This window comes from Dipodomys ordii, unplaced genomic scaffold (genome assembly GCF_000151885.1).
Source record: "Dipodomys ordii isolate 6190 unplaced genomic scaffold, Dord_2.0 Scaffold3, whole genome shotgun sequence".
In the NCBI taxonomy this organism is placed as follows: domain Eukaryota; kingdom Metazoa; phylum Chordata; class Mammalia; order Rodentia; family Heteromyidae; genus Dipodomys; species Dipodomys ordii.
Window position 1 is genome coordinate 35,990,513 of NW_012267219.1, and position 27,356 is coordinate 36,017,868.

The window sequence follows — 27,356 nt, forward strand, 5'->3', positions numbered from 1 at the left end:
GTCTCCTCAGAAACACGTGTAAACTGGGGTGACACGCTGCACACAAGTTCAGGGTGTTTACAGTAACACGTGTAAACTGGGGTGACACGCTGCACACAAGTTCAGGGTGTTTACAGTAACACGTGTAAACTGGGGTGACATGCTGCACACAAGTTCAGGGTGCTTACAGTAACACGTGTAAACTGGGGTGACACGCTGCACACAAGTTCAGGGTGTTTACAGGAACTGCTGTGCACTCCCCACCCATAGACTCACAGGCTAAAACACACACAGCTAATCTAAGGCTGGCAGGATCCAAAGGAACATAGTAGGAGAGTAACTGCTTTCAACTGTTCCTCTTCAAGTGCATCAGAAACACGTGAAGCATTGTGGTCACCAGAAATGAAGAATTAAGGCAGGATGAAGAGACTGAAAACAAGGGGAGGGGTGATAGATTAGCAGGCTCTTCTCTTACTTTCTCCTAACATTCCCAGAGGGTAGTAGTAGTCAAAAGAGATTTCACCAGCTGCTCTGGCACCATTATAAATCTAAAGCTGCATCACTTGCTACTGCCAGCTCAGCGGCCCAGGAAGGAGAGTATGCTTCCAACTCAGCACTGGTTTTGCCTGGGGTTCAGTCTCTACTTCCACAGCCTTTCAGGCCGCTACTTGGCTTCCTCAAGCTTTTGGAATGTAGTATCTTGAAGAAAATGAGCAACTTGCTCTTCTTTTTTCCATATGAAATAAAGTGCCACGTTCATTTCCACTTTGTATATATTTAAACACATACACATACAAATACACACAGAACTAATAACAGGCACTTAAGGAGTCACCCCTCTGTCCTCTAGATGCCACGAGTCTGGCCCTCTGGAGCCCAGGGGCCACCTGAGAGCTCCATGGTAGAGGGTGAGAGAAGGCAGGACCTGGGCGGCCTTGCCATCCAGTCAGTGTGGGTGGACCATCCCCACTCAGTGATGGGGCTTTTGAAATAAGCAGACACTTGCATGGCTGAACGGCAGCTTGTTAAAGTAATCAGGGGGCCCAGCCTCATACTGTCTCATGGCATCCATATAAATTAACGTGACAGCAGGCATTTCTGAAAAAGGGAAAAAATTGTGGCTGCTAATCCCCTTCCCTCAGAAGAAAAAAGCAAATCTAAAGGGCACTCAAAAGTTTATGACATGTGAAACTTGACTATTAACAAAGCCAGCCTGACAACAGGCACTCGGACTTAAGGAATACCCGTGGGGATTAATTTTTAATTTGCCTCTTTGTTGCCTGCACTTCACATGAGTCGGGAGCTGTAGAAATCATTAAATTCATGCACAAGTGAGGGACTGTCTCAGAGTTCACGGCACAGAGGGGGCTGAGAAACCCTCTAAGGAAGAAAGGCCCCGCCTCCCAGCGACGCTGACTCAGCAGAAAGGCAAACCAGACAGCAGCATTACCTTTGCATCATGCCTGCGACTGAGGCTAAGAAGCTGTCCATACTACTGGAAAACATCGCTGCTCCCTTCTTAAAAAAATCAATCTGAAAGGAAGAAAACGGTATGAAAAAAGTGATGGAGGCTGTCCCTCAGTGTGAGGCCAACCACACTGGCTAAGGGTGGCTGTCAGCTAGGGAAAGGGTTCTGGCTGTCGGCTGAGAGGTGTAAATGGCAGGAATAATGAAAGGCAAGTGCCTTGTACATGATTAAGTCACAGTAATTTCAATGCTTTATCTCTGCAATTAATAGTAGCGGCCATTTCCTTACGTGAATCCTGGAGTTTCTTGAGGTCCCATTCACCTTTCTATCTATATGAAGTGCAAGGGTGACATGTGAAACCAGCAAGAAACAGATGAGCACTTGCCGTGGCCAGCATGAGCCATTCAGGGGGTAGCCCTGAAGACTACCATATGCCCAACCTGCTTCACTGAGCCGCCGTGGACCCAGGCTGAGAGGCTGCAGAGAGAAACCTGGATTAAAGACCCCTATTAGCCTCTTCCAATCATGATATTAAATCAGAGGGGATTACATGCATAAAGGACAGGGCAGGAACCTGGCACTATGCACCTGCTCAACACAGGAAAGGCCCCTTCTCCCCAGCTTTCTATAATGGACTCTTTCTCTGCCCAGGAGAGACAGTGCTGTGTGGAAATGAAACTACAATTGCTGGCTTTCAGTACTAAAATGGAAGGAATGCTTCTTTCCTGTGCGCTGGTGTGACACTCACTTCCAGAAGGTCTGGGTGTCCTGACACATCCTGTGGGACAGCGTTCAGGGAAGAAGGAGGGAGATCAGGTCTGGGCACTACTGATTTCTACAATTACCCACCCTGAAAATCACAAGCTGCCATTCTGTACAGCCACTGGCTTTCAAAAATCTGGACACTAGGAATGAAACACTCCATTTGTAATGATGTAATGTGTAATGATGGGCAGATAAGAGTCATGAGCCAAGGTCATGAAGAAAGAAGAAGATTCAGTGAGGACATTCTTTCATCTGGTCCAGCAGCTTGCTTGCCTTGGTGAGCAAGACAATAGCTATCATCACATCCTGCCCTCTGCTTTGCCTGGGAAAACAGGTACACCAGTGATGTCCTCAGTTATCACAGGGTCAAATCACATGACCATGATTATTCTCACTCAGGGTAACATTCATGGGATGTTCTGGCTCCATGATCGTTGAATTACACAGAGATCAGCACTGGTAATGCCATTTTCAATCCCTGCAATGTCAAATACCAACATGGCACTCATCAGTTAACATCATTAATCCAACATCTAAACATTCTTCTTTTCTAGAGGCCCAGTATTCTGAGAACTTCTCCTGTGCTTCTCCTGCATGATTTCCCTTTGAGTTGTCACTCTGAGCCTATGGCATAGTTGTTTGATCACTCTGTAAGCTCTTCAGGATAGAGGCCACATTGTCCCTGAAAACATCTGATGAATGGAAGATACTGACCTCTACAGCCATGTGACCTAGTACTTCCTTGTCAGGCCTAGGCAAGAGGTCATTTATGTGCTCAAAAGCCTTTATACAGATTGCAAAACCTCACTGTGCAGGCATGAGGCCTGAATCATGACTTAATTGCAAACCTGTTTGCCAAAGACCACAGAAGCTACACCTCTACAAAGGCAAATGGTGCTGAGACGCCTCATTCAGACTTCACCCAATGGGCGTAAGAAACAGCAGGAGTGCAGTTGCTACACCACCATCAGCTAAGATCAGGCAGGGGAACCTGCCTTCTTCCATGACTGACTTCCAAGGGCAGAACAGCAGACACTCCTGAATCACCCACAGGGTGAACTCATGGAAATAACTAGGGTTTTAAAAGTCAGTAAGGGAAGGGACTAACTTTGTCTATGTCCTGAAATCTGGGTACTTTTTGGATGAAAGATGAAACATGCTATCCTCAGGTGTGGACACCATCCTTCTGTCACTAGCTGCAATGGTGACCTCTGTCTGCTCCATCCACCTGGGCCAGGGGCTGTGTCTCTGCAAAGGCCTCCACAGCCACATCTCCTGAGGCTACAGCACTCACTTACAACCCCAGGCCAGAAGAAGTGGTGAAGCCCTTGACCATAGGAATGGAACCAGCTGGCATCAACATCCTTTAGGCCTTGTGAAGACGCTCCTCCAGTGCAAGCTCCACAGCCCTGACCATCAGACTGGAGAGCTCGTCTTTTTAGACTCTCCTTGGTTCTAGGTGCTTATACCCCTACATAGAGAGTATGTCCATCCAAGAGAAAGAGGGACAAGAGAGTGCCCATTACAGTGCCAAGGCAGAGGCTGAGTGCTCTCAAGGACTTGGGGACAGAAGCCCCCAACAGTGGTGGTTGTGGACTAAGCCAGCTTTACTCAGGAAAGCCCTTCTTCTCTTTTTAAATATTACCTGTGAAGGCATACGCTGACCTCAGTGAACTCCCCACTCACCAATGTAACAACCATAACAGGAGGGCAAGACAGCTGAGCCCAGATGCTGCAGGATCCCTTATTTCCCTTTTCCCCAATGAAACTCACATTGGATCTCCTTTCAAATATGTTGTAAAATGGGTTATAAAAGCAAAAGCTGCTCCTATGGAAGGCTGCTGAAACGTGGTGACTTCATTCTTTTCAACATTTTGCTTCCTCACATCCGCTTCTGTTCCTAGGCTGTCCAGTGAGAGAGGATTCTATGTGTACTTATCACACGCTCAAGTGAGGGCTTTGGGTTGGTGGTTGGTACAGTAGTTGAAGTGAGGCAAGTGGAAAGGAGAGGGTGGTGCCGCTAGCCTGACACACTCACGACCATCCCGCCACTCTTGTCCTGTGCTACAACAGCCCTGTCCTCATCCCTAAAGTGGATCAACCTTAAGACCACTAAATAGAAGGGATGTGGCCAAATAAAACCCAGGCCAGGGTAAAACACTGGCAGTAAGCTTAGGGATAAATCCTTTGAGAATAACCCAGTGTGGGTGAACATGGCAGTGCAGAAAGGAACAAAGGAAAAGCACAGGCCTGGTTCTGAGCCAGCAATCCCAACCAGAGCAGGGAGCTTTGACTGCTAAAATGGACCAGGATGGGCTTTCATCTGGATCAGAATGACTTAGAAAGCACTAGACAAAGGGCCAGGCAGACTCTTCCCCAAGGAAGGCTTGGGCCTGTGCCATCATTTCTTGAACAAATGACTCCATAGGTCCAGCTAAACAAGGTAGAGCCCAGCTGGAAGCTCTTCAAAGTGCCTCATCCCAGGAATTGCCGAGGGTGGCTGTGCATCTGCTTCTTTCTAGATGATCCTCTGTTTCTCCCTCAGGAGAAAGGGCTCTCCTACCTGTCCTTGGGCAAAGCCTATCATGGGCTCCATCATAGCCATCCGCTTTCGATACTGCAGCGCGTTGAGGGCACAGTAGTACTGAAGGGACGACAGGTGCTGTTTCCGCCGGGCAGCTGCCACCTCTTTCCCAACTTCAGTCTTGACCTGGTTAAAAGGTGAAGAAGGGAAAACTTCAAGTTGTCTACTGGACATGACAATTCTGCAAGAGGATGCAACTTCAAAACGCATTTGCTTGTTCATTATAACCATTTTTGTGACAAAAACAGAGATAAGGTTATACCCAAACCTAAAAAACAAAAAAAAAACACCTCAATTAAAAATATCCAAGGTGAGCTCACGCCTATAATCCTAGGCATTTGAGATCTGGAGATCCCAGGAGTCTGTGATTGCCATTTGAAGCCAGCCTGTGAAGAAAAGGCTGTGAGATTCTTATCTCCAATCGAGCATCAAACAAACAAAGCCAGAAGTAAAGCTGTGGGGGTCAAAAAAAAAAACTCAGGAATAGAGAGCAGGTGAAGGTCAAGCCCCAGAAGCAGCACACACACACACATGCATGCGTGCAAACACACACACACACACACACACACAAAACAAAAAATACAAAAGTAAGGTAGCATCCCAGTGCTGTGAGGCTGCACGGCCAGCGCTTTCCTGAAGCAGTGCACAATGCTTCAGCACTTCAGGGTAACAACACAGAGGCAGGCATAAAAAGCCAGACACTTAGCATTATGCGTGATTGTATTCCAAGGAAATCGTCTAACAGAAATACAAAGGTATGTACAGAAAGGTGTTCAATAGTCTCCACAGGAACAAAACCCGCAAAGAGCAGGGGCTGAGGACTCTATCAACAAGTGGGCACTCATGTGACCCGAGGGACATGTGACAGAGCATCAAGCTGGGGAGTGATGATCAAGATGCATAAATTGACATGTTGAATTACAACTCCTCTGTTCAACTAAAAATAACCTTAAAAAAACACAGAATTTTACAGTGGCTGCAAGTTGGTGTACAAAAGAAGCCAGATGAAAAGGCTAAGGGAAGTCGATGCCTAGTTAGGAAACATAGGATAGATTTATGAGGACCACACATAGGAAAAAGATAGAAGTCCATCAGGACCCCCACAATGCCACGAAATTCCAAGAGGAAGACACATGAGGAGCTCAAGTAGATGACCTGAAAATAACACACAGAGCACACTTACCCTTTCATTCTCCTTCTTTTTAGGAAGCCTGCTGTATTTTGCCATTGAGAGGTCATGCTCTGAAAAGAAAGACATCTGAGAATCCAGGAAGACTGAAAGGCAGGGACATTCACTCACCATTTTCTCCCCACATCACCAAACCCACAAACCAAGAATGGAGAAAGTGCCTACCATTGCTGGCGAGTCCAAAAAGATCTTTTAAAGTGCTGACTTCTGAATAGGAGAAAAGAAAGCATCTTAGAGCAGAGGAAAATAGAAGCTGACAAGCAGAGCTCTGCTTTCCTGAGAAGACAAGTATATGTTCTGCATGGGCCCTGGCGTAGTGGCTGAGGTCTGATCTTGCCATACGCCACACCCTGAGCCCCTATCTGTACATACAGCCCTTCCTCTTCAGAGCGGGCACAGGTTCTGAGGACATGGAGACAGTGGTCATCAGTACTCTTCATGAAGGCCCGCAGTATAAATTTAAGTTCTGATTTTTTCAGCTCCTGTCTTGTTATGTTCTTCCTTGGAATACAATCAGGACTACACCCAGAACCTTGGTCTCCTATTGCTGCCATTTTAACATCTGACTTATGTGTCACCACTGGACAAAGAAAGGAATACAGGAGGTTTGTGTTAATGACAAACTGATCACAAGCCAACAGCAATAACCATGACCCCACAGGGGTGACAGACACCAATCCCAGCTCATAACAGCAAAAAGGCCAATGAAAAATGCAGGGACACTGAAAAGAAAGTGACACTTCCTATCATTCAAACACAACCAAGCATGCCATATTTTCTATGTTCTTTTTCAGTTTGCTTCCAAAGTATCCCCAGACGTTATATTTCCCTGTCTGAATACTGGACTGCTTTCTACCTTCCCTCCTGCATTTTCTTTCTTTCCACCTTTTGCTTTCTGGTGGAGCTGTTTTCAGATTTTGAACTTAACAGTTTTAAATAGCTTTGTTAATAACTCTCATGTTATCTTTATTCAGATTACAGAATAAGGGTGGAAGCTTTAAGACAAATACTACTATGGAAGCCAAGAGGACACCATGTTCTAACCTGCCTCTGGTGTGGACTCAAATGTGAACTGGGCCACACACTTCAAGTTTATGTCTTGTGTCATCAGGAAAGGATGGTCTGATTAGCTTTTTTTTTTTTCTTGAACACTAGTAAGTTTCTGTTCTGAGTACTAATGAGTAATTTGTTCTCCATTTAGGAAGAATCATCATCCCAGGCAAATGCTAATCTGTATATTGGGTCCTGCTGGAGTAAGGAAGGCCACTGTCACTAACAATGCTCCCAATCCTGGGTCTGCTGCCCATGAATATATCAGAAAGTTGTAAAGATGACAACACAGAACTTAGAGAATGACTACACCTTTCTGACAGACTTGGAATTTGCTTTTCAAAAACACCCAAGATTCCTAACACTTTTACTTGGAGGAAATGCTTTGTAAAACACACCCAATGAGGCTTTCAATTAGGACTGCAAAATCAGCATGTGGCCACAGTTACCAAGTTTGGGCTTCACATGCAATTAGTGACAAGCAACAATAAACCATTGCAACTCCTGCCAATGACGGATTCCTTTTGCACATGCCAGCTCACATACTACTTAGTGTTATTTGCTTATCAGATGGGTTTTGGGCAGAGCTTACACCAATTCTCCAATGGCTCCTTAGCTTCAAGTGACAAGATCCAAGAGGACCTCAAAGGGAGGGAGAAAAACTCATCTTCACCATTTGCATTTATATTAACTGCATCTTTACTGCCTACCAAAGTGAACTCTTTTTTTTTTTTTTTTTGGTCAGCTGTGGGACCTGGACTCTGGGCCTGGGCGCTGTCCCTCAGTGCTTCAGCTCAAGGCTAGTGCTCTACTACTTGAGCCACAGTGCCACTTCTGACTTTTTCTGCTTATGTGGTGCTGAGGAAGCGAACCCAGGGCCTCATGCATGCATGGCAAGCACTCTACCACTGAGCCACCTTCCCAGCCCCACAAAAGTGAACTTGAAAGTCATATAGCCAACAGTTCCTCTAGTACCCAGGTTTAGACTTTGGTCCATTGAAAGTTTCTGTGGTTACTGGAGTCTGAACTCAGGCGCAAGTGTTCTACCATTTGGGCAATGCCCCCAATTTACTTTTTATGAGTGCTTCCTCAAATATAATTCTTTATCGTTAACAAATACTTTCTATGAAATAAGAAATCTCAGAAGAGTAGAAAACTGTTGATGCTGATACTTTTCTAACATCAACTAAGTTTTTCAAAATTATTAATTCCTTTTTCCACACATGTTTTTAGCTAGTTTGCTTTTAAAAAAATTACCCTAGAATTTAATGTAGCATTAGAACCAAGATAACTCCAAAAGGTCATTCAGCCTCTCTGGGCCATCAGACCCTCTCACTGAGTGAGCTTCAGGACCTAGCATGTCCACAGCTACACCCCAAAATGCAGAATAGAGAAAGTGAAGGTCCCAATGAGTCCTTTCCTGAGTGCCCATATGACATTCCAAAGCATGTATGGCTGGTCCCCAGGACCAGTTGCCTTTACAAATCCACTCAGCATCACTATCTGCTTGGTAAAGAGGCACATGCCACTAAGACATCTCCAAGCATCCCTGGGAAGTCTTCTCTAGCCCCTTAGACCTAAAGAAATTGTGCCTTTCTGTGTGTTCTTCCCATCTGTCCTGTGGCTCACGACACCACACTACAGAGATCTGTTCCCATCTTGCCTCCTTCAGGTGAGCCAGAAACCTGGTGGGAGTCACCGTGTTTGCTGAACTGAACTGCTCAAAAAGAAGGGCAGATCTCAGCAACTATATGTTTAAAGAAATTAATCCACTAAGAATTACTAAGTCAATTAAAAAAATATTGTGAAAGTAACGGCACAGTTTGTTTACCTGTGAGATCCTTTTCTCGAAACTGTATAACAGGTAGAACCATGGTGTCTGCCAACTGTTTAGCCAGCTCAGTGTGGAGAACATTAAGCTGGAAGAAAATCATGATGCTATTACTATCTGATGCAGTTCCATTTCATCAAGGGGTCACCAGACTATTTCTGTATGGCTGAGCAGTTCAGCTACACTTCTTTAGCAATTCCATATCCTCCTAAAGTAGTAAATGAGATAGGCCTGGAGGTGGTGAAAATTAAATGCATGGTTAGGGCAGCCCAGGCCATTGGTGGGGCTTTCTGACCATAGGTACTCTTGATTTGTGGTACTCTGGGTCTGCACCACGCCCATCTGCACAGCCAGATGCTGTAGTTGCTGGCAATGAATGAAGCTTGCTGGCAGTGCTCAAACTTACTTAGAGGGCTGAAGTCACACCAGAAAAACTGGCTGTGGGAGCTGGACCGGCCTCACCCCGCTGCAGGCTTGGGGAGTCATCTGCAGAAGGGGGGCATGCTATGAAACTGTTGCTATGCTATGAACAGTTGTGGCTCTGGCCTTCCACTCTTTCTAAAACAGGATGATGCACCCAAATGTGACGCCTGCCTCTCAGCACACGGTTCTAACAACTCTTATTCTCTCTTCCAACCTCAAGACCTGATGAAATCCTGCCTGTGTTAAGTGGCCTAGGAGAGACAGAGAGGATCACCTCTAGTGCTACTTTTTGTGTACCAGCTTCTCACATTTACTTTTACCTTGTGGGCTAGGTGTTCTTGTCCCCATTTCCCAGATAGATAAATAACCTTCAAATCCAGAGAGGAAAGATACAGCGCAGCTGTGCACCTCACAACCTGGGATGTGGAGTCTGTCCTTTATGTTCACCACGCTGCTTGAAGCACATGCCAGCAGGGCACACATGAAGGGCCAGCCCCAGCAGACAACTTTGGGGATTCCTATCAGGGGACTAAGGGGGAAGTCTCTGCAATCTCTTGGCACCTTCAGCAGTGACAGTGGTTATGCATTCATCCCACAAAGGCCTGCCTTCTGAGGCTGGGGCCTCAGAGGCAGCTGAGAGAGAGGCCTCAGAGAAGCTGAAACTCTTGCCCAAGGGAGCAGCTGAAAGCAGCAGCCCAAAGTAGCTGAAACAAGCTGAAAGTACTCTCCTTGTTTTAATCTAGCCAAATCAGGGAGCTTTCTTCTGCTGGGAAAACATGAAGTAGCATCAGGACAGAAGGGGTTAAATGTTTCCTGGAATGATTTCATTGAGAAATTCAACCTTTTTCATTGATGGTTAAACTAATGAACATCAACAAGTACACCCAGTACACTCTGGCTCTGTGCTTTCCTGATCATGCACTCAGGAATGGCAGACTTCTTTGTCAGTCTTTTCCTTCCTTGTTCCTTCCTATGGACCTAGGGGTTTTATGACATGAGCCTTTGAGGTGTATGGGTTGCTGACCACAAACCTTTGCTAAGGAGAGTAGAAGGAGCAGATCGCTCTCATCTCAGCCCTTTGAGATCCTCATACAGAAGATGGAGGTAACACTGTCTCCTTAAATGGCTACCAAGAGGATAAAGCCTGACCCAATGTGCTGGGCATAGAAGGTGTAAGGAAAATGACTGCTGGTCTTAGGGGCACCCTTAGGGAGCAATCCAGAAACCTTGCTTTTGTGGTAATTACCATGATTGGGAACCTCTGTGTAACATATAACAGACAAGAAAGACCCCACCTCAAGATGGCCTATTACATTAAGCCATGTAAGTCTCTGTTTTTTGTTATTCTTTAAGAGTCAAGTTACTTGTCTTGAAGCCTTTTTCACATGGCTTAGGCTCAGGTGGAATCATCGGCTCTCCTCTCCTCAGATCTGGACCCCTCTGGGCTGGCTGCACCTCTCACAGGCCTGTCCATCATGAGGCTCTACTGTGAAGCGCCTCACAGTGCCAGCCTCCTCGGAGGCCCTGATGCTGCTATAAAATCACCTTTAGGTTCTGCCCGGTACCCATAGTAATTGAGCTATATGATTACGATTTTCACAATTAGAATTGCGTGTTCCCCATAACAATAATAGTTTTTCACATACATTCCACATAGACATAATGGTTCTATGACTTTGTTATGCCAAGACACACTGGGAACCACCGAAGACTAGCAGAAGGAAGGATCCTAATAAGCCTGTGTGAGCACTGTGGTCCTGCAGAATCCCTTATGTAGTCCAGAATAATGAGAGAATAAATTCCTGTTGTTTGGAGCTATCTAGCTGGGATGACCTCTTGCAGCTGCCTTAAGAAACTAACATAAATGCCTTAGCAACTGAATTCATCGACATCCCTTCGATGTACTGTTTGTGCCCATCAAAGCCTTTCTTTCTCAACCACAAACATAATGCTATGGAGCATCTGTTATAGATAAACTAGAAGATGATCAAGTTGACCTAGCTTCTCAGATATTTAAGTAGATACTTTTTAAATGGAGTCATAACCAACATAAGCATGAAAAAAATGCAAAAAGAATAAGAAAAATGTCCCATGTTACTATCTTACCTCATCTACCACCTTGGAAAAATAGTGGAGTGTAGAAATTACTTCTTCATCACCTTTGCCGAGAGCAAAATTCTAAGACCAAAGAGATAAAAGAGCCAGGTGTTAATTGGGAATTCAGCACTAGTGCATGGCCTACCAAACTATTACCAACTACCAAATTATTACCCTATCTAAGCCTAATGTATACCTGAAGAAAACCAGACCTCTGCCTTCTAGCCCAGGCTGTATAAATACTACTTGCCCCTTTGGCAGTCCTTCCTTGGCCAGGCCCTTCTGTTTGTATACAATGATATCTTTATTTGAGGGCTCATTTCCTGTAATGGCTAATGTTGATTCACTGGTCCTCCCTGGAGACTGAACCCTCAAGGACAGTGGATTACTTCTACAGGCTCTTTATAACACCTCACTCAGAGGACTTTGGACCACTGCCAATTATAATTCATTAGAGGAAGAAAAGGGAAGATAAGACAGAAGGGAAAGCTAGAACAGGGAAGGTAGAAGAAGGAATGTAAGAAGGGAGGGAAGTGGGAAGGATGAAAGAAAATCTTTACAAATGCCTTTGGAGAATTCTTTAAAAGCAGCCATTTGGGAATAAAGTAATCCCTTACAACCACCAGTTACCTGCTTTTCATATGCTAGCAGCTGTTTGGAAAGCTGTTGGGTGGCCAGGCACATTTCATTCTGCAGAGAGAAAGGGGAAAATAGCAAGTAAGATTTGTCTGATGCATATATAGTCACTGAAAAGGACTATCTCAGAGTAATATATGTGTACCTGTGAAGTGACAAAACATTCTGTTTGGGTATTATTTAGAAAAGAAGATCAGTGAGCTGGGAAGGTGGCTCAGTGGTAGAGTGCTTGCCTTGCATTCATGAGGCCCTGAGTTTGATTCCTCAGCACCACATAAACCAAAACAGCTGGAAGTGGCGCTGTGGCTCAAGTGATAGAGCGCTAGACTTGAGCTGAAGAGCTGAGGGACAGCGCCCAGGCCCAGAGTTCAGGCCCCACAACTGACAAGCTGACAAAAAACAAACGAAACAAAAAAAAAAAAAAGATGATCAGTGTAATTCTAGCACCCCAGAACTCAAAAGGCTGAGGCAGGAGGATCATGAGAGTGAGACCAGCCTGGGTTACACAGTGAGTCTCTGTCAAAAAGAAAAGAAAAGAAAAGAAAACAAGACCAAGACGAATCAAAAGGTTTAAAGTTTGTTCTTTAAAAAACAAAACTCTCAAAACAAATAAGCAAACACATAAAGCTTAAAGTTGCTGTTCCTTCTGGTCATTCAACCAATCAGCAAATTCGGTGAGCAAGAGTGCAGCAAACTGTGTTGTCCTCGTGGATTCACAGGGGAAGCAGACATGAAAACCCATTTGCATCCATGCTGAGAACTGCAAAGGAAAATCCTTGGGTGTCAGGAGCCTGAGAGCATTCAGGAGGAGCTAGTGAGTGGCTAAGGGAGAGATGTTTAACCAGACCCTGTGGAAAGTCGAGCTGGCCACAGGAAGGAGCTTTGTGGAGGAGGGACCAACATGTGGGACCAGCACAGAGCCTGTACGAGGCTGTGGCCAGGGGGTGTGGGGCACAGGCGCTAGTGGAGTAGAGCAGAGCGGGACATGAGCTGGTTGTGGTCCTTTCTGCAAGTGCATGGAATGACACAGCACTGGGACCTATCAAATGTCACTACCCTGGAGCACTAGGCCAGTCCTGCCAAATATGTTAGAAATCTAGCTAAACCCAAGCCCCAGGACCCTGAGGAGAGCATGGCCCTTTGGGAGGTAGGGGTTCTGGAGGCCTGTGGGTGCTGTTGCACTTCCAGGATGGCTGCTTTCTTTCTGTTCCTCGTGTGGATCTTCTCATCTCCACCTGAATGGAAGTTTCCTCCCGGCACAGACACTGGCCTAGAAAGGGATTCCTGTGTCTGAGGCTCAGTGCGCCTGCTCTTCAGACACAGGCTTCACCCTGAGACTGCAGAGGACAGGTCTGACCAGGCATGGTGGGAGACCCCGGCTGGCCTCTGCAGCCTTGGCCTCTACTTACTGTCTTCTCAGGAGTTATCATTCCTTTAAAACGAAGGCCTGGGCTCTACAGAGATTTGTTTCATTGGCTAAGGGGAAAGGGAGACTTCTAAGAATATCAGAGCTGATTTCCACTTTAGGTCCTTTCCTGCAGCCAGCCAGCCAAACTGCAAACTGCTCCATGGAGCTGGCGCTGCTAGCATGCAAGCCTTTCCCAAGGACCTGGAATGGCTGATAATTGTTTTCCACACATTCCCCCTCCTCCTAACGTGCACCCTGAGGTGTATCATCATTATCATCACTTTATAAAGGGGATCAGAGGTTATAAGGGACAAACACACACCTCACAAGAACTCCCATGAGCTGAGCAGCAACTGACAGGCAAAGAGTTAATAGTCTGTCAGGTTCCCAGCTCAGCTTGCCAACCCTGTGCCATTCAGATCGGAAGGCCAAGATATTAGCTAGTTAGTACAGGGGAAGAGGGTGGGCCTACAAATGACATGATCTCTCACTTTTCTAGCAGTGGCTCAGCAGAAGAGGTGGACTAACACTCAGTCTCTAAGTGGACCTGCAAGTGTAACAGGCATTTCTTGGTGTGGAGCTGGAACGTGTGAACCAGGTCTTCTACCACTGGGCCATACTTCCGGCTCCATAACACCCTGGGGACAGCTCTTGGGCCACCACCTGCACTCAGCTGCTTTCTATGAACTCTTGAAAAACAGAAGCTCAGCGTTTGGAGTTGAAGGTAGCTTGTGCAAGGCCCTAAGCTCCCTCGCCAGCAACACACACACCACCACCACTATCACCATCACCACCACCATCACCACCAACAACAACAACAACAAAACCGCAAGGCAAGCTGAGCCAGAGCTTGCTGACAGCATCTCCTAAGTTAAAGAGGGCCTTCCCCGGCTGTTGCCAAAACAGAAAACAGTGGCTGCTAGTGATAAAACGTGAGCTGCTGGCAAGTGGATGTTTACGTTAGCATGACCCAAGGGCTTACTGACTGCCCGCTACAGCCACCTTAAACCGCCTCTGCGGGCCTCTGGGCAGGCAGCACTGACCACAGCTGCTATGAATGGATAGGCTGGAAATAGGTCAGAGGAAGTCCATTGGGATTCAAAGTGACGGTGTAGCCATCTGCTGTATCAAGTGCGTGTGGCCAGAAATGTGGCCTAAACCTGAAGTAATGAAAGTCACCTTCATCATGGTATACACCACAGCACTGGGCTCCAAGACGGCACTCAGAGGCCCCGAGACAGAAGAAAGGATGCATAGGGTGGCAAGAATAGATAGAAGCTGCATCTTGTGAGGGGGTTGTCAAGGCCTTGAACTCGGTCCTGGAAGCACTGAGGCAGTGAGAAGCAGGCAAGAGGATGAGCAGAGCAGATCTGTGTGGCAGAAAAGTCCTGCATGGCTGTGGTGGGGAGGAGATGAAAGGTAAGGGGCGGGGGAGGCTTGTAAGCAGACTATGGGCAGCTGAATGAGTTATAAAAGAAGAGCTTGTGGCTCAAGTGGTGGAATGTCTGCCTAGAAGTGCAAGGTGCTGAGTTTGGTCCCCAGTAGTGTCCCAAAAAGGCAGGGGCTGAGCCCAAACTAGATACAGCCCCAAAGGTGCCACACCTGTTCCCCAAGAAGAACACCCAATTCAGGATGGAGGGTGGAGGAGCCAGAAGAAACATTCTCCAGCCAGTTGTAGGTAGAGAGGCCCCATACTTGGTCCTCAGTCTGCCCCTTCTTGTCAGTACAGAAGGGGCCAGGTATGAGCTGAACACTGGGAAAGGGATGATCGTCTTCCTGGAGTTCAGAGTCCACAAAGGGACCAGGAAGCCCCTTGTGAAACCAAGTGCTTCTGACCCCAAAGCACACAGGGCATCAGGCACACAGGGGAAGGTCATTCTAGCCAGGAAGGAAGAAGGAAGGAGGCCAAGAATGCTGGTAGAGACGCTCTGTCAGATTGGAAGTCAGCCTCAGAAGCCAGAAGACACTCTCCAGTTTTCCTCTTGTTTCCTCTTTCTTACATTAAGAGTAGAAGGACTTCCACAATGAACTAGCAGAATCACCACATAGTCCTCACTCAACCGTTAGCAGCAGCATAAACCTGGTTTTTAAAACATAATAATGAAAAATGATGCCTTACGAAACGCAGACAGAGTCTGCACTGTGTTTGAGGCCAGACTGTCCTTAAACTCTAATCTTCCTGCATCAGCCCCCTAAGTGCTGGTATTACAGGTATGCAGATCACACTTGTGTGTGTCTTATAGAAGTAAAATTATGAAACTCTATAATCCACCTCTGTATGTCTAAGTATGAAGTAGTTAAGGAATAACATGACATAAGACCAAGAAAATACAACTTGGGAGAAAAGAAACTTGAGTGAAAACAAGAAATATTACTCTCTTTAATAAATATATATGGTAACAAACTGATCAAAAAGGATTTTTTTTTTTTTTGGTCAGTCGTGGGGTTTGAACTCTGGGCCTGGGCACTGTCCCTCAGCTCTTCAGCTCAAGGCGAGCTCTCTACCACTTGAGCTACAGTGCCACTTCCAGTTTTCTGGTGGTTATTGGAGATAGGAGTCTCACAGTCTCTCCTGCCCGCCTGGCTTAGAACCATGATCCTCAGATCTCAGCCTCCTGAGTAGCTAGGATTACAGGCGTGAGCCACCAGCGCCCGGCTTCAGGACGTTTTTTTAAAAAAACAAAACAAAATATAGTAGGCTAAGCTTGCAAATAGACTTATTAAACTTAACACTGGTCCTGTGGCTGCCAGTCTGGATGCAGCTGGTCACTGGCTGTCACCGATTATACAGCACCAACCACACATTTCCACAGCCTATGCTGCAGGAAACCATGGGACGGTTTCTGGCCAGAGAAGAACCCACGTGACAATCATGTGCTGTGAATTAAAAGCTGGGTTCCAGCCTCTTGGAATGCAAGGCCTACTTAATTTTGGCAAAACACAGTTTTCTGGCTTGGAAAAAAAGAGGGTGTCAACTCTCTAAGTCAATGGCTCTGACACACATGGAAAAGCCAGACTCTTGGGAACATCAGACGCTTTTAAAGTCTTCAGCTTTTAAGCTTTAAAAATATTCCTTTATGCTGGCTGTTGGTGATGAAGACCTGTAACCCTAACTGCTTAGGAGTCTAAGATCTGAGGATCGTGGTTCAAGGCAGCTAGGGCAGGAAAGTCTGTGAGACTTTTATCACCAATGAGTCACGGAAAAGCTGAAGTAGAACTATGGTTCAAGTGATAGAAAACGAGCCTTGAGCAAAAAAAGCTAAGTGGCCAGGCTCTCGAGTTCAAGCCCCAGGAACACCACAGAAAACAAAAGCAAAAAAAAAAACCTCCTTTAATCATAGAATCCAAAGTTTTAAAGTATTGATTAGCAAGCAAATTCACATATGATTACAGTAAATCATGTAGATTTTCTCAAATTTGGAATATTTAGGGAAAAAAAACAAAAACATACTATCTAAACAATCAGAGCTTCAAATTTAAAACTGACAAAGCAATATTGTTCTAAATTCTGAATACCAAAATAAGTCCACAAGAAAAATCAGAAATGAGCATAGGATTCTTGTTAAAAGTAGTTAGCATACTGCCACATTTATTTACATCTCAGCCCTACATTCTTGGGTTCACTTTGGTGACCCATAGACACATCAAAACTAGTACTAAGAGAGAATTATGGCCAAGTCTGGTGGCTCACTCCTGCAATCCCATCTACCGGAAGCCAGAGAAGGACAGCAGTCTGAGTCTGGCCTGGGCAAAAGCATAAAACCTTACTTTAAAAACTTAAAAACAGAAGGATGAGGGGAATGGCTCAAGTGGCCTAGTAGGTACAAGGCCCCAAGTTCAATCCCCAATATTGCCAAGAAGTGAGAGAGGGAGAAGAGAGAGAGGGAATAAGAGAGAGTAGAAGAGATAGAGGTAGAGGTAGAGAGAGGGGATGGGGAAGAAGAGAGAGAATGATATAGGGCCCCCTCCCCAAATACACACATCCATATGTCACATGCCCACTTCATGTGCACACACATGCCGTCCTCCTCTTCCTGTGTTCCTTCATCTATCCATCCTGTTGTTCAAGTCAAAGGCATGGCTATCACTCTTTCTTTTGAAAACATATTTTCAATTTTATTTATTTATTTGCAGTTGTGGGGCATGAAGTTAGGGCCTGGGCGCTGTTACCCAGTTCTTTTCTCAAGGCTAGTACCTTGAGAACCTTTGAACCATAGCACCAGTTCTGGGTTTTGAGTGGTTAACTGGAGATAAAAGATTCATCCAACCTTCCTGACCTGGCTAGCTGCAAACCACAATTCTCAGATCTTAGCCTCCTGAGTAGCTAGGACTACAGGTGTGAGCCACCACCACCTGGCTCATGTTTTCATCTTTAATTGCCACATAGTAATGGTACACCTTTATGGGGGACCATCAAGACATTCCAGTACAAATTTATAATATCAGATGGAGGTAAGTGGCAGGTTTATCATTTCAGACATCTGCCATTTTTGTGTTTGGGGGAACACAGCTGCTGTCATCACTAGATTTCCTCCTATGTTACAGAACATTTCTCCTACCTCAGGGCACCTCTTCCCCTTAACCATCTTTCTCCATTGCTCCAGATTCATCCTTCACCCACCTGATCCCTTCACATCCAATCCACCATCACTCTACCACCCCAATTCCTCTCACCTCCGTCCTTTCTCTAGTTCAAGTCCCTAAGCCCAGGAGTAGAAGTGAAAAGTCTGAGCCGTGGCTTCAGCCACACTTGTTCTTCCATGCATTAATTGGTAGATTTGGGCACGTTACTCATCATCAAAATCCTCAAGTCTCCTGAACTATAAAATGAAGGGACCCAACTCACAGAGCAGATGGGGAATTTAAATACAACCACTATGCGAAATCCCTGAAACTGTCTGGAAGCTATGCAAAGTTCAAGCACCTCAACTATCGCAATTTTTGGATGTCCAGCTGCAGTGTTTTAGATTTGAAATGTCCATCAAAATCCCACATGCTAAAAGACTTGGTCCTCAGCCTACTGGTAGGTGGTAAAACTTTTGCAAGGCTGGGCCTAGTAGAAGAAAGTTAGGACATTGAATGTGGGTCTTTGACATGGATTGGGGGACTCTGGTGCTCTCTCTCTCACGTGTGCCCCCTGTGTGCAACCCCTCTCCTCCCTCCTCCTTCCCCTCCCCACTTCCTGGCTCTGTTTCAGAGCCACCAGAATGTGACTGCTTTCCTGGACCACTCCCCACCATCATAATGTACCACAAGCCAAAAACAACAGGGCTAAGCAACCATGGACTGAAACCTGAAATGATGAGCCAATATAAGTCATTTTTGTTTGTAAGTTGCCAGGTCTTTTGCCACAGTGATAGGAAACTACCTAACAGAGCCACACAACTCCCTGGGAGAGGTGCCTCTCCTCCCCCAGCACATCCAGCACTCACTGGTAATCATCTTGGTCTCTTAACCAACTCTAAGTTCCCGAATAGCAAGCACTGAGGCTTCTGCTATGGACCAATGGCTGACGGACAAGACAGTGACCAATCAGTACAGAGAGCTATACAATCATGACCACATGTGACTCTGAAGAGCTATGTAATACTATGTGACACTTAAAGCTTCAGAAATTAATGAGAAAAAGAAACATTTATAGAAACAGCTTTAAGTTGGCAAGGAGTCAACAGTGAAAACTATCCATTGCCATCATGTTTTTATGTATAATTTATTTTCAAGTAACTAAAATCTGCCCTTGGAAAGTGACAGACATTGCACTTCTAGATTTAAAAATATTTGCTTGTGCAACTCAGCAATTTATTTTCTATGGTTTGCAAGCTAGAGATATTTGTTCCTCAAAACAAAGCAGTCACCCTATCTCCAGAACTGTGACTCAAGTCCTGTCACAAGAAGCCCTTGAAAGAACGTCTACACGCTCCCACACTGACACCCAAGACTGCTCATTTCTGAAAAAGACAAAGAGGACGTCTTGAGATACTAAAGCCACTGGTTCACAGTGGGAAGAGGAGATGCTGACGTTTCACTCTAGAGTTGGATTAAAGATGAATAAATACAAGCAGTTATGGGGTCCCTCTACAGGTTCTTGTTACAGGAGAGCAGCTCTCTTTCTCAAACAATGAAAACAGTCTGTATTTAGTTTTGGAGGTAAAGAGAAGTGAGGAAAGCAATTCTGATTTTAGTTCAAATGTTTAAGTGTGGTTCTTTTGACTCTGATTTCCCTGACCTTGAAAGCAGTGGCGTACCTGTGCTCCATAGACACGCTGCATGGCCTGCAGCAGCTGGTTGGTGTAATCCGTGAGGGTGCCAGCATCCTCCTCGAACACACTGAGCAAGGAGCGAGCCTGCAGGAAACAGGGCAAGGTCAGGCCTAGAGCTAGGTGCTGAAGTCACAGACGACAGAAAGCACCCACACTGCACAAGCTGGAACAGGAAGGAAAGGGGCCCAGTGATTTGTCAGCTTCATTCTTTCAAGGATGATACCAGGGTACAGCAGTTGCTGGAGCTGTAACTGAGAAACTCTTTTCCAACACGCTCCACTCCAGTGAGGGGACTTAGCTCTACACGATGGCTCAGGGCCACAGAAGAAAAGCCAAGGGGGTTTTATTGGGGGAGGAGGGGAAAGTATTTCCTGGGGTTTGAACTCAATGTCTGGGCACTGTTTCTAGGCTTTTTTGCTCAAGGCTGGCACTCTATCACTTGAGCCACAGCTCTACTTCCAGCTTTTCTGGTGCTAAATTAGAGATAAGAGTTTCCTGGGCTTTCCTGCCTGGACTGGTTTTGAACTGTAATCCTCAGATCTCAGCCTTCTGAGTAACTAGGATTATAAGTGTGAGCCACTGGTCACTGAGGTGAAAAGCCAAGTTTTATTACTTTATTGTTTGTTTGTCAGTCCTGGGGCTTGAACTCAAGAGTCTGAGCACTGTCCCTGAGCCTCTTCGTGCTCAAGGCTAGCACTCTACCACTTGAGCCACAGCACCACTTCTGGCTTTTTCTGAGTATTTTATTAGAGATAAAAGTTTCATGAACTTTTCTGACCCAGCTGGCTTCGAACTCTAGTCCTCAAATCTCAGCTTCCTAAGTAGCGAGGATTACAGGCATGAGCCTCCATGTTTTAAAATTAACACTGGAGCTGGGATATGGTTCAGTGATAGATCTCTTGCCAGGCATGTTTGAAGAGTTATCATCTGACATGAATTCAGCCTCTACTCTGCACCAGTAAAGTCAATCTAATAAAATCGTATTTGAAAAGACAGCTGTTTGCTCCTTTCAAGCACACAAAAAGAACTGAGGCCAAGCCTGTATGTGCCCTAGGTGTGGACACTCAGTCAGTGCTGGCACACAGTCACCCCACAGGGACCAGATACCTGGTTTTCTGCATTCGTGGCTGACTGCAGAGTGCCATTTTTTCCTCTTAACACACCATCATCAATTTCTGTGGTTTGGGGTTTTTTTTTGTTTTATTTTATTCAACCAACTTTCAAAGTCATGGCTAGGAATTTCATGTCCCTCTACCCAGACCCATTGTTGAAAGTTTCAGGCACAAAACTCAAACAGCAAACAGAATGGCAGCTCACTTCTCTCAGAAGATGAGCGCCTGGGGTGCTCTGGGAGTAGCTGGGTAGTGGCATTTGCTGGAAGGCATTTCCTGTCATTTGTGTGCACAGTACCAGGCATAGTAGACGCTAAAGACATTTGTATACTAGACGGTGTATGAATAAGGATCAGTCATCAGAGCAGATGCATCCGCTCATCAGACTTTCATGAATGTGTTTGGTACAGTAAGGATTTTAAATTCAATATCTGCAGTAGCAAGCAGCTCAACTGCCCATCAGACAAAGAAGAGAGGACAAGTTACAGAGATGCCTTTACTGAGGTTACACCAGAGGGCTTTTCAAAGAACGATTCATTAAGGCTTATGAAGTCCCAGCAAATGAATTTTGACTCCGTTGTTTTCTAATCTAACATAGCTAAGCAAAGGTTAGAAAACAGGCCAGCATTGCCATTGTGTCCTGCTGATCTTGGGACTTCCTTGGCTGCTGTGCCCTGTTAGGGCTTGGGCTACCATAATGCTGACCCAACCAGGGACCAGTCTCTGCCATGCCACTTCTCTTCCCCCAGGGTCTGAGCTGCTGCTGCACCCACATACCTAGGCTCAAAGCACCCCTTACCCTGTAATCTACAGCAGGAGTTTAGGGCACTGGGATCATGACCCTCCTACCTTGCTCTACCTCTGCCTTTGCTCCATACCCTCTGAGGCTCTTCACCGCAGTATGTGCTTCTCCTGCTTTGCTGGGTCTTCTGAGCTAAGAGTACACACTCCAAATCTATGGATTCTCTTCAGTACTAACTCAGCAACCAGAATCCCAAGACAATGAATAAGGAAACTTAAAAATAATCTTTTTTTTTGGGGGGGGTCCGGTCGTGGGGCCTGGGCGCTGTCCCTCAGCTCTACCACTTGAGCCACAGCGCCACTTCCGGCTTTTTTCTTTTTGCTTATGTGGTGCTGAGGAATTGAACCCAGGGCCTCATGCAGGCAAGGCAAGCGCTCTACCACTGAGCCACCTTCCCAGCCCCCCAAAAATAATCTTTTAAATAGTTCTAAGCAAAACCTCACAGAGCTCATCCTGTGTTAGGTCTCCAAACCTTGTAAAGTTAAAATCCACAGTCAGACATATGTTTTACGCCAGGACCTGAACAAAGGTCAACAGGATACTTACACACTTGATATTTATTTTCTATTCTAGTCTACTTATAAAGAAAAATTGTGGTTGTAATGCCCTGGATTTCATAACCCCCTAATGGATGGCAACCAGTAGGTTAAAACCTTTGCTTTTAAAGTATTTTTTTTAATGTGGCAAAACAAACTATTGCTAAAGATGTTCTCTGAACACAGACCGGGTGGCCTGTCCTTCCATAGGCATTCAGTGGTGCTGCCTGAGCTGCTGGGCTAAGCCAGCCTCTGCTGAAATGCAGAGCTGGGAACCCAGCATCAACAGTGAAGAGAAGTGACTCTATACTCTGCAGGGCAGAATCTCCAGGGATCAGGTCAGTCCCGCATCCACATCAGTCTCTGACACTAATTTACAGAGCTAATGAGATAATGAGTGTATGTAGAGTTCCTTGCATAGTGATGGGGTGGGGTGCTGGTAGATAGGGAACTCTGACTGTATCCTAGGTGGGGCACTGAGTGATTACCTATGCCATCCCACTTTAACACTAGGGCTGAGAATGATTCATCTACCAGCTGAGAACCTTCCTGTAGTCCTGATGTCCAGTGCCATAGGATCTTGTTGTTTCTTATCATTCTGACATTTTTCTTTATAACTAATATGCTTTGGAGTGAAATAACTGGACTGTGTGACTTTGTTTTTGAAAAATACTGATGTCTATCCAGCTGAATCCTACTTATGGCTTTCAGTACTCTTAGGAATAAAACAGAATGGAGCCTTGTGAAGGTTAAAATGTGTTTGTGACTTTAAGTATCACCATCCTACAATACTGTGAAATTTGTGAAATTTATGTAATCACTTATCTGAATAGAAAAATTATTTTAAAAAACAGAATGGAAAGTGACAGGTAAACTGAAAAGAGAGGGTCTATATAAATGTCTTGCACAGAGTTGATAAGGAGATAAACTACTCCTTCATCTGTACCTCCCCTGGGCCAGACACTGTGCTAGGAACTACATGTTTGTCATCCCACCTATTTCAACAACTTTATATACAGATACCTTGGTTTGATTAACCGCATTTTACAGGTGACAAAACTGAGGCTTATCCAAGTTAAGACGCTTGTTCTGCCTCCCTGATTGGAAGCAGCAGGGCTAGGATATAAACCCAGGTCCAACGGAGGGGCTGCCTGGTCCCTGGCAGGGCGGGTCTTGACAGCAGGCATGCTCTGTGGTGCATGCTCAGGATGGGCTGAGTGGAGTTGGATTTTCTATGGTCATCCCACAGTCATCCTCTTACCTACAACTCCCAGGGAACCACAGCACAAATGTGCACATGTGTACATTTTTTAATACTTTGGACATAGGATTATGATGCTATTAGAACTGTCAGGAAAATTCCAGGCTTCCTCAATAGGAATATTATGAGACCACACCAATACTAAAAATTCCACAAAAAGGCTAGAAAGACACAAAGATAATAGCAATCATTTATGGAGTTGGTAAGGCATGCAGAGCTGGAGACACTACATATACTCTTTGTTCTTCAGAACAACTCAGTTCAGTAGCTGGTTTTACACTCATTCTTACACATGTCCAAATACAAAACTCAGAGAAGGTGAACAACTCACCAAAGGTAATAAGGACACCTTTAGGGTCAAAATTCCATCCTTTCCCTACTACTCTCTGCTACTACCCTCTCCTGTCAGGATCACTTGCAGCCAAAGAAACAGAATCCAGCATTCTATGGATATAACTGCTCCCTGTCCTGCTTTTACCTTACTATAAACAAACTAGGCGGTACCCAAACAGTCCTACATATTCTTGATAGCATGCAATTGTGCAATAGTCCAATTGTCAGAGAGCACTGATTGTTTTCTTAAATTTTTAAGGTTAAAAACAGTGGCCTTGAAATTTGATGGAGAGAGTGAAATGTCTTAGCAGAAACTAACTCAACTGAAAGGAAAACTTGGCTATAAACAAAGAGTTTCAGGACTAAAGTTCTCCACAATAAAGCCACACAAATTTACCTTGATTATGTTTTCAGGCATCTTGCTTGTAAAAAACAAAGCAAAAAAAAAGGCCTGTTTTGCAGAAGGATGTTTGTTCTCAGGTGGGCCCTAAAAGCATAATCTCTGAATCAAGTCTTTAATTTCTATTTTACTTACATTAACTGTGAAAAGAACAAAAGAAAAAAGAAAAAACACCCGAAGAGCAAGCAACAGTGCTGGTCTTCTCAAAAGTGTACTAATTACATGATAAGTGAACAAGCCCCTGGCGAAGATGCACTGATGGATTCAAAGCTGTGTTTGTGTCCTATCTGTCTCAGTAGTCCTCACACTGTACTGAACAGTTGCCTTACTTATCTGTCCTGGGACAGACTGTGAGCCAGTGTGGGCAAGCAGGATTATCTTATTTGTGGTCACAATTCCAGCAGTTAGCAGGGGATGATCAGATGCAGAGACTCACAAACAGAAACAGGGCAAATCTCTTCACCCCCCACAAACACTCTGCCTCTCCTGTGTCAGAGGAAAGCAGAAAGAATACATGTGTATGCATACACAGAGCACTACACACTAAAAAAAGAGAAAATGAATAGATGTGTCCAAGGTCAACTTCTATCTCAGTGCTTCTGAGGTCACTTAAGTTCAAATACAAAAGCTTTTGTGTTCATTTAATTCTGTTCAAGTAATTACCAGTTTACTTAAGCAGTTCTTATATATAGCTCTTCTACAAAAAAACATCTAGAGAAAACAAACAGAGGTTGGTTTCTTAGGATCTTTTCCTTCTGGTAAAACAATATTTTCATTTACTAATGACAGAAAGGTCAGGTGCTAGGTTACTGGGCTGACTTAAGCAATATCCCTCTTATATGAATGCTTCTTGAGTTTCAATCTTGCTTGTCATTTTATTGTACAGTCCTGGCTAGGTTATCTAACTTCTCTGCACCTTGGCCATTTTACAGAGGACCTACTTTGAAAGACTATACAGTGCCACAATCTGGGCATTTGCAACTGTTTTGATTCTTTCACATTAAACAGATGAGATTCCTTTTGATGCAAGCATCAGGCACAAACCACATACAAAAGAGTACTAAATATGCTCTGAGGATATTAAAGACCTTCTTAAAGCTAGTTCCCATTCTATACAACCTTAGAGAGAACCTCCCCCCCCCCCCAGGAGAAAGCCAAGTCTCAACAGCAGTGACAAATACATTACATTCAAAGAGTCATTAAATAGGAATAGAGATGCCTCCAAATGTCTTTTCCCTCACAGAAGTTCAAAATGACAAACCACATAAACGTGACAGAATTTTAAGTTTCCATGGTACCCTGAAGATCTGCTCCATATCCTTTTGTTTTCTCTAGAGGTTCTACAGAGGAGAAAACTGAGCCTCACAGGATGAGGATTAAGTGACTTGCCCAAATCACATGACAGTGTTAGAGCCAGAATTGCAATCTACGTCTCCTTACTCCTCCCTCTTCACTGAGCAAATGCTGAACACTGTCTATTCATTTCTGTGAGGCCTTAAAACTTCAGAACATGTTCTATCAGTGAGAACAATACAGAAAACTAGTACTTCTCTCAACTGGCTTACACATCACGAGCTTTAAGAAAGGAATGTGTATCCTTTTGCCTCTGTACCTCCAGCTCCCAAGCAGATAGAAACTCTTGGTCACCATGATGGGAACATATTTCATATTATGCTTGGATCCCACACAACAGGTGTGAGGATGATGACTAGCTTTCTGCCACTGGCTTTGGCCTAATTAAAACACCCCAAGTCTAGAGCTGTATAAAGAGGCCTTTGAAAAGTTGTCCTGGTGGAGGCCACAAAATAAAAATCGCAGCTCACTTTGTTTCTTCCTTGACTACATAAAGAGAATCACGTGCACATACGCGTGCATGCACATACAAATAAATACACACACACACACAAGAGCAAAAGGTCTAAACAGCCCTTTTGACTTTTTAGAAAGGAAGAGAAGCAGAATGGATCGAAGTAAGTCCATGAAAGATTGCTCTGGGATGTACAATTCAAATCGAGGAAAGGAAAAGGGACCTCCAAAAAGAGGGGAAACTGTGAGAGAAGACCAGCTTAATCATACTCTAATGTATCAAGAGTTGAGACCCTAGGGAATAAAGATAGCAACTTAAACAGAAACTGGGGGAGAGGGGAGGAAGTGTTGGAGGAAAGAGAACACAAGTTCCCTGGGGGAAATGATGAACTGGAACTAAGTTAAGCCACTCTGCACTCTTTCGCTCTATTTACACAACAGTTTTCACCCCCAGGCTCAAAGGATTTGATTGTTTGACATCTCCAGAGTGCAAATGAATCCCGCCCCACCCTCCCTATCCCCCCTCCCCCCCCCCAAGACAAACCATAAATGCTTTGGGCAAATGTTGGAATTTTCTCTTCACAAACGGAAAACGAAGGCAAAAGGGGGCCTGAGACTGCGGAAAGGGGAAAGGGGAAAGGGGGGGGGTAGGTTCTCAACTTCTATTCTGGACCCTAAATCCACCGGGTCTCCTCACATCACCCACTGTAGAAAGTAGTAACAGAAATTAAAGTAGACTTTGTTGGCCAAAGCCTGCTCCTTTCGTTCTCCTCCCCACCCTGTGAGACCGGGACCACGACACCCGTGCTTTACAGAGGACCGAGAATGAGGGCACAGGGATGGAGATGATTACTTTTTAAACAAAAATGACCCAGCTGACAAGGGACGGCGACAGCTCGCAGCAGCCGAGCTGGGCGGAGGGGGTGACGCGGGAACTCCGGCTGGGATGGGACACGGGACCAGGGGGAACTTGGGGAGCCCGGGCCGCCCCCGGGGGTCGGTGCAGAGCCCGCGGGCCCCTCTCCCCACCCGCGGCCCGGGGGTACCTGGGGGCTGTCCTGCAAGGCCTCCTCCAGCAGGAGCTTGTCCACGGCGGGCATGGCGCGAGGCGGCGGGGCCGAGGGCGGGCGACGGCGGGGACGCGGGCCGGAGCTGTCACAGCCGGGGATGCTCAGGCCTCGGGGTGCTCGGGAGACTCCGGGTGCTCGGGTGCCACCGCCCCCCCCCCCCCCACCGTGCGCCCGCCCTCCCGCAGCCCCTCCCCTCAGCCCGGCCCCCGGCCGAACAGGATCAACAGGAAGTGTGGCGGATGCCCGGCCGGACACCGGAAGTGTGGCTGCCACGTTTCCGACCTCTGCCCCCCCCCCCTTCCCCGGGCCAGACCCCAAGGGTTCCGCCTCTAAGGCCACCCTGGCC

At 45.7% G+C, this 27,356-nt stretch overlaps 1 protein-coding gene across 3 annotated transcripts in view; it reads right to left on the bottom strand.

The window, feature by feature from the left end:
- The window catches only part of Appl2 (adaptor protein, phosphotyrosine interaction, PH domain and leucine zipper containing 2), a 41,842-nt gene extending 14,708 nt beyond the window's left edge, over positions 1-27,134 (bottom strand). For all 3 annotated transcript variants that reach the window (XM_013022692.1, XM_013022684.1, XM_013022676.1), the window contains exons 1-9: positions 26,987-27,134; positions 19,676-19,774; positions 12,017-12,076; positions 11,396-11,467; positions 8,867-8,954; positions 6,151-6,192; positions 5,980-6,038; positions 4,776-4,922; positions 1,430-1,512 (exon numbers count right to left, since the gene is read on the bottom strand). In XM_013022692.1, coding sequence (XP_012878146.1) covers positions 1,430-1,512; positions 4,776-4,922; positions 5,980-6,038; positions 6,151-6,192; positions 8,867-8,954; positions 11,396-11,467; positions 12,017-12,076; positions 19,676-19,774; positions 26,987-27,040 — 704 coding nt within the window. In that variant the 5' untranslated portion in view covers positions 27,041-27,134. The remainder of the gene's footprint in view (positions 1-1,429; positions 1,513-4,775; positions 4,923-5,979; positions 6,039-6,150; positions 6,193-8,866; positions 8,955-11,395; positions 11,468-12,016; positions 12,077-19,675; positions 19,775-26,986) is intronic.
- Positions 27,135-27,356: the final 222 nt, after the last annotated feature.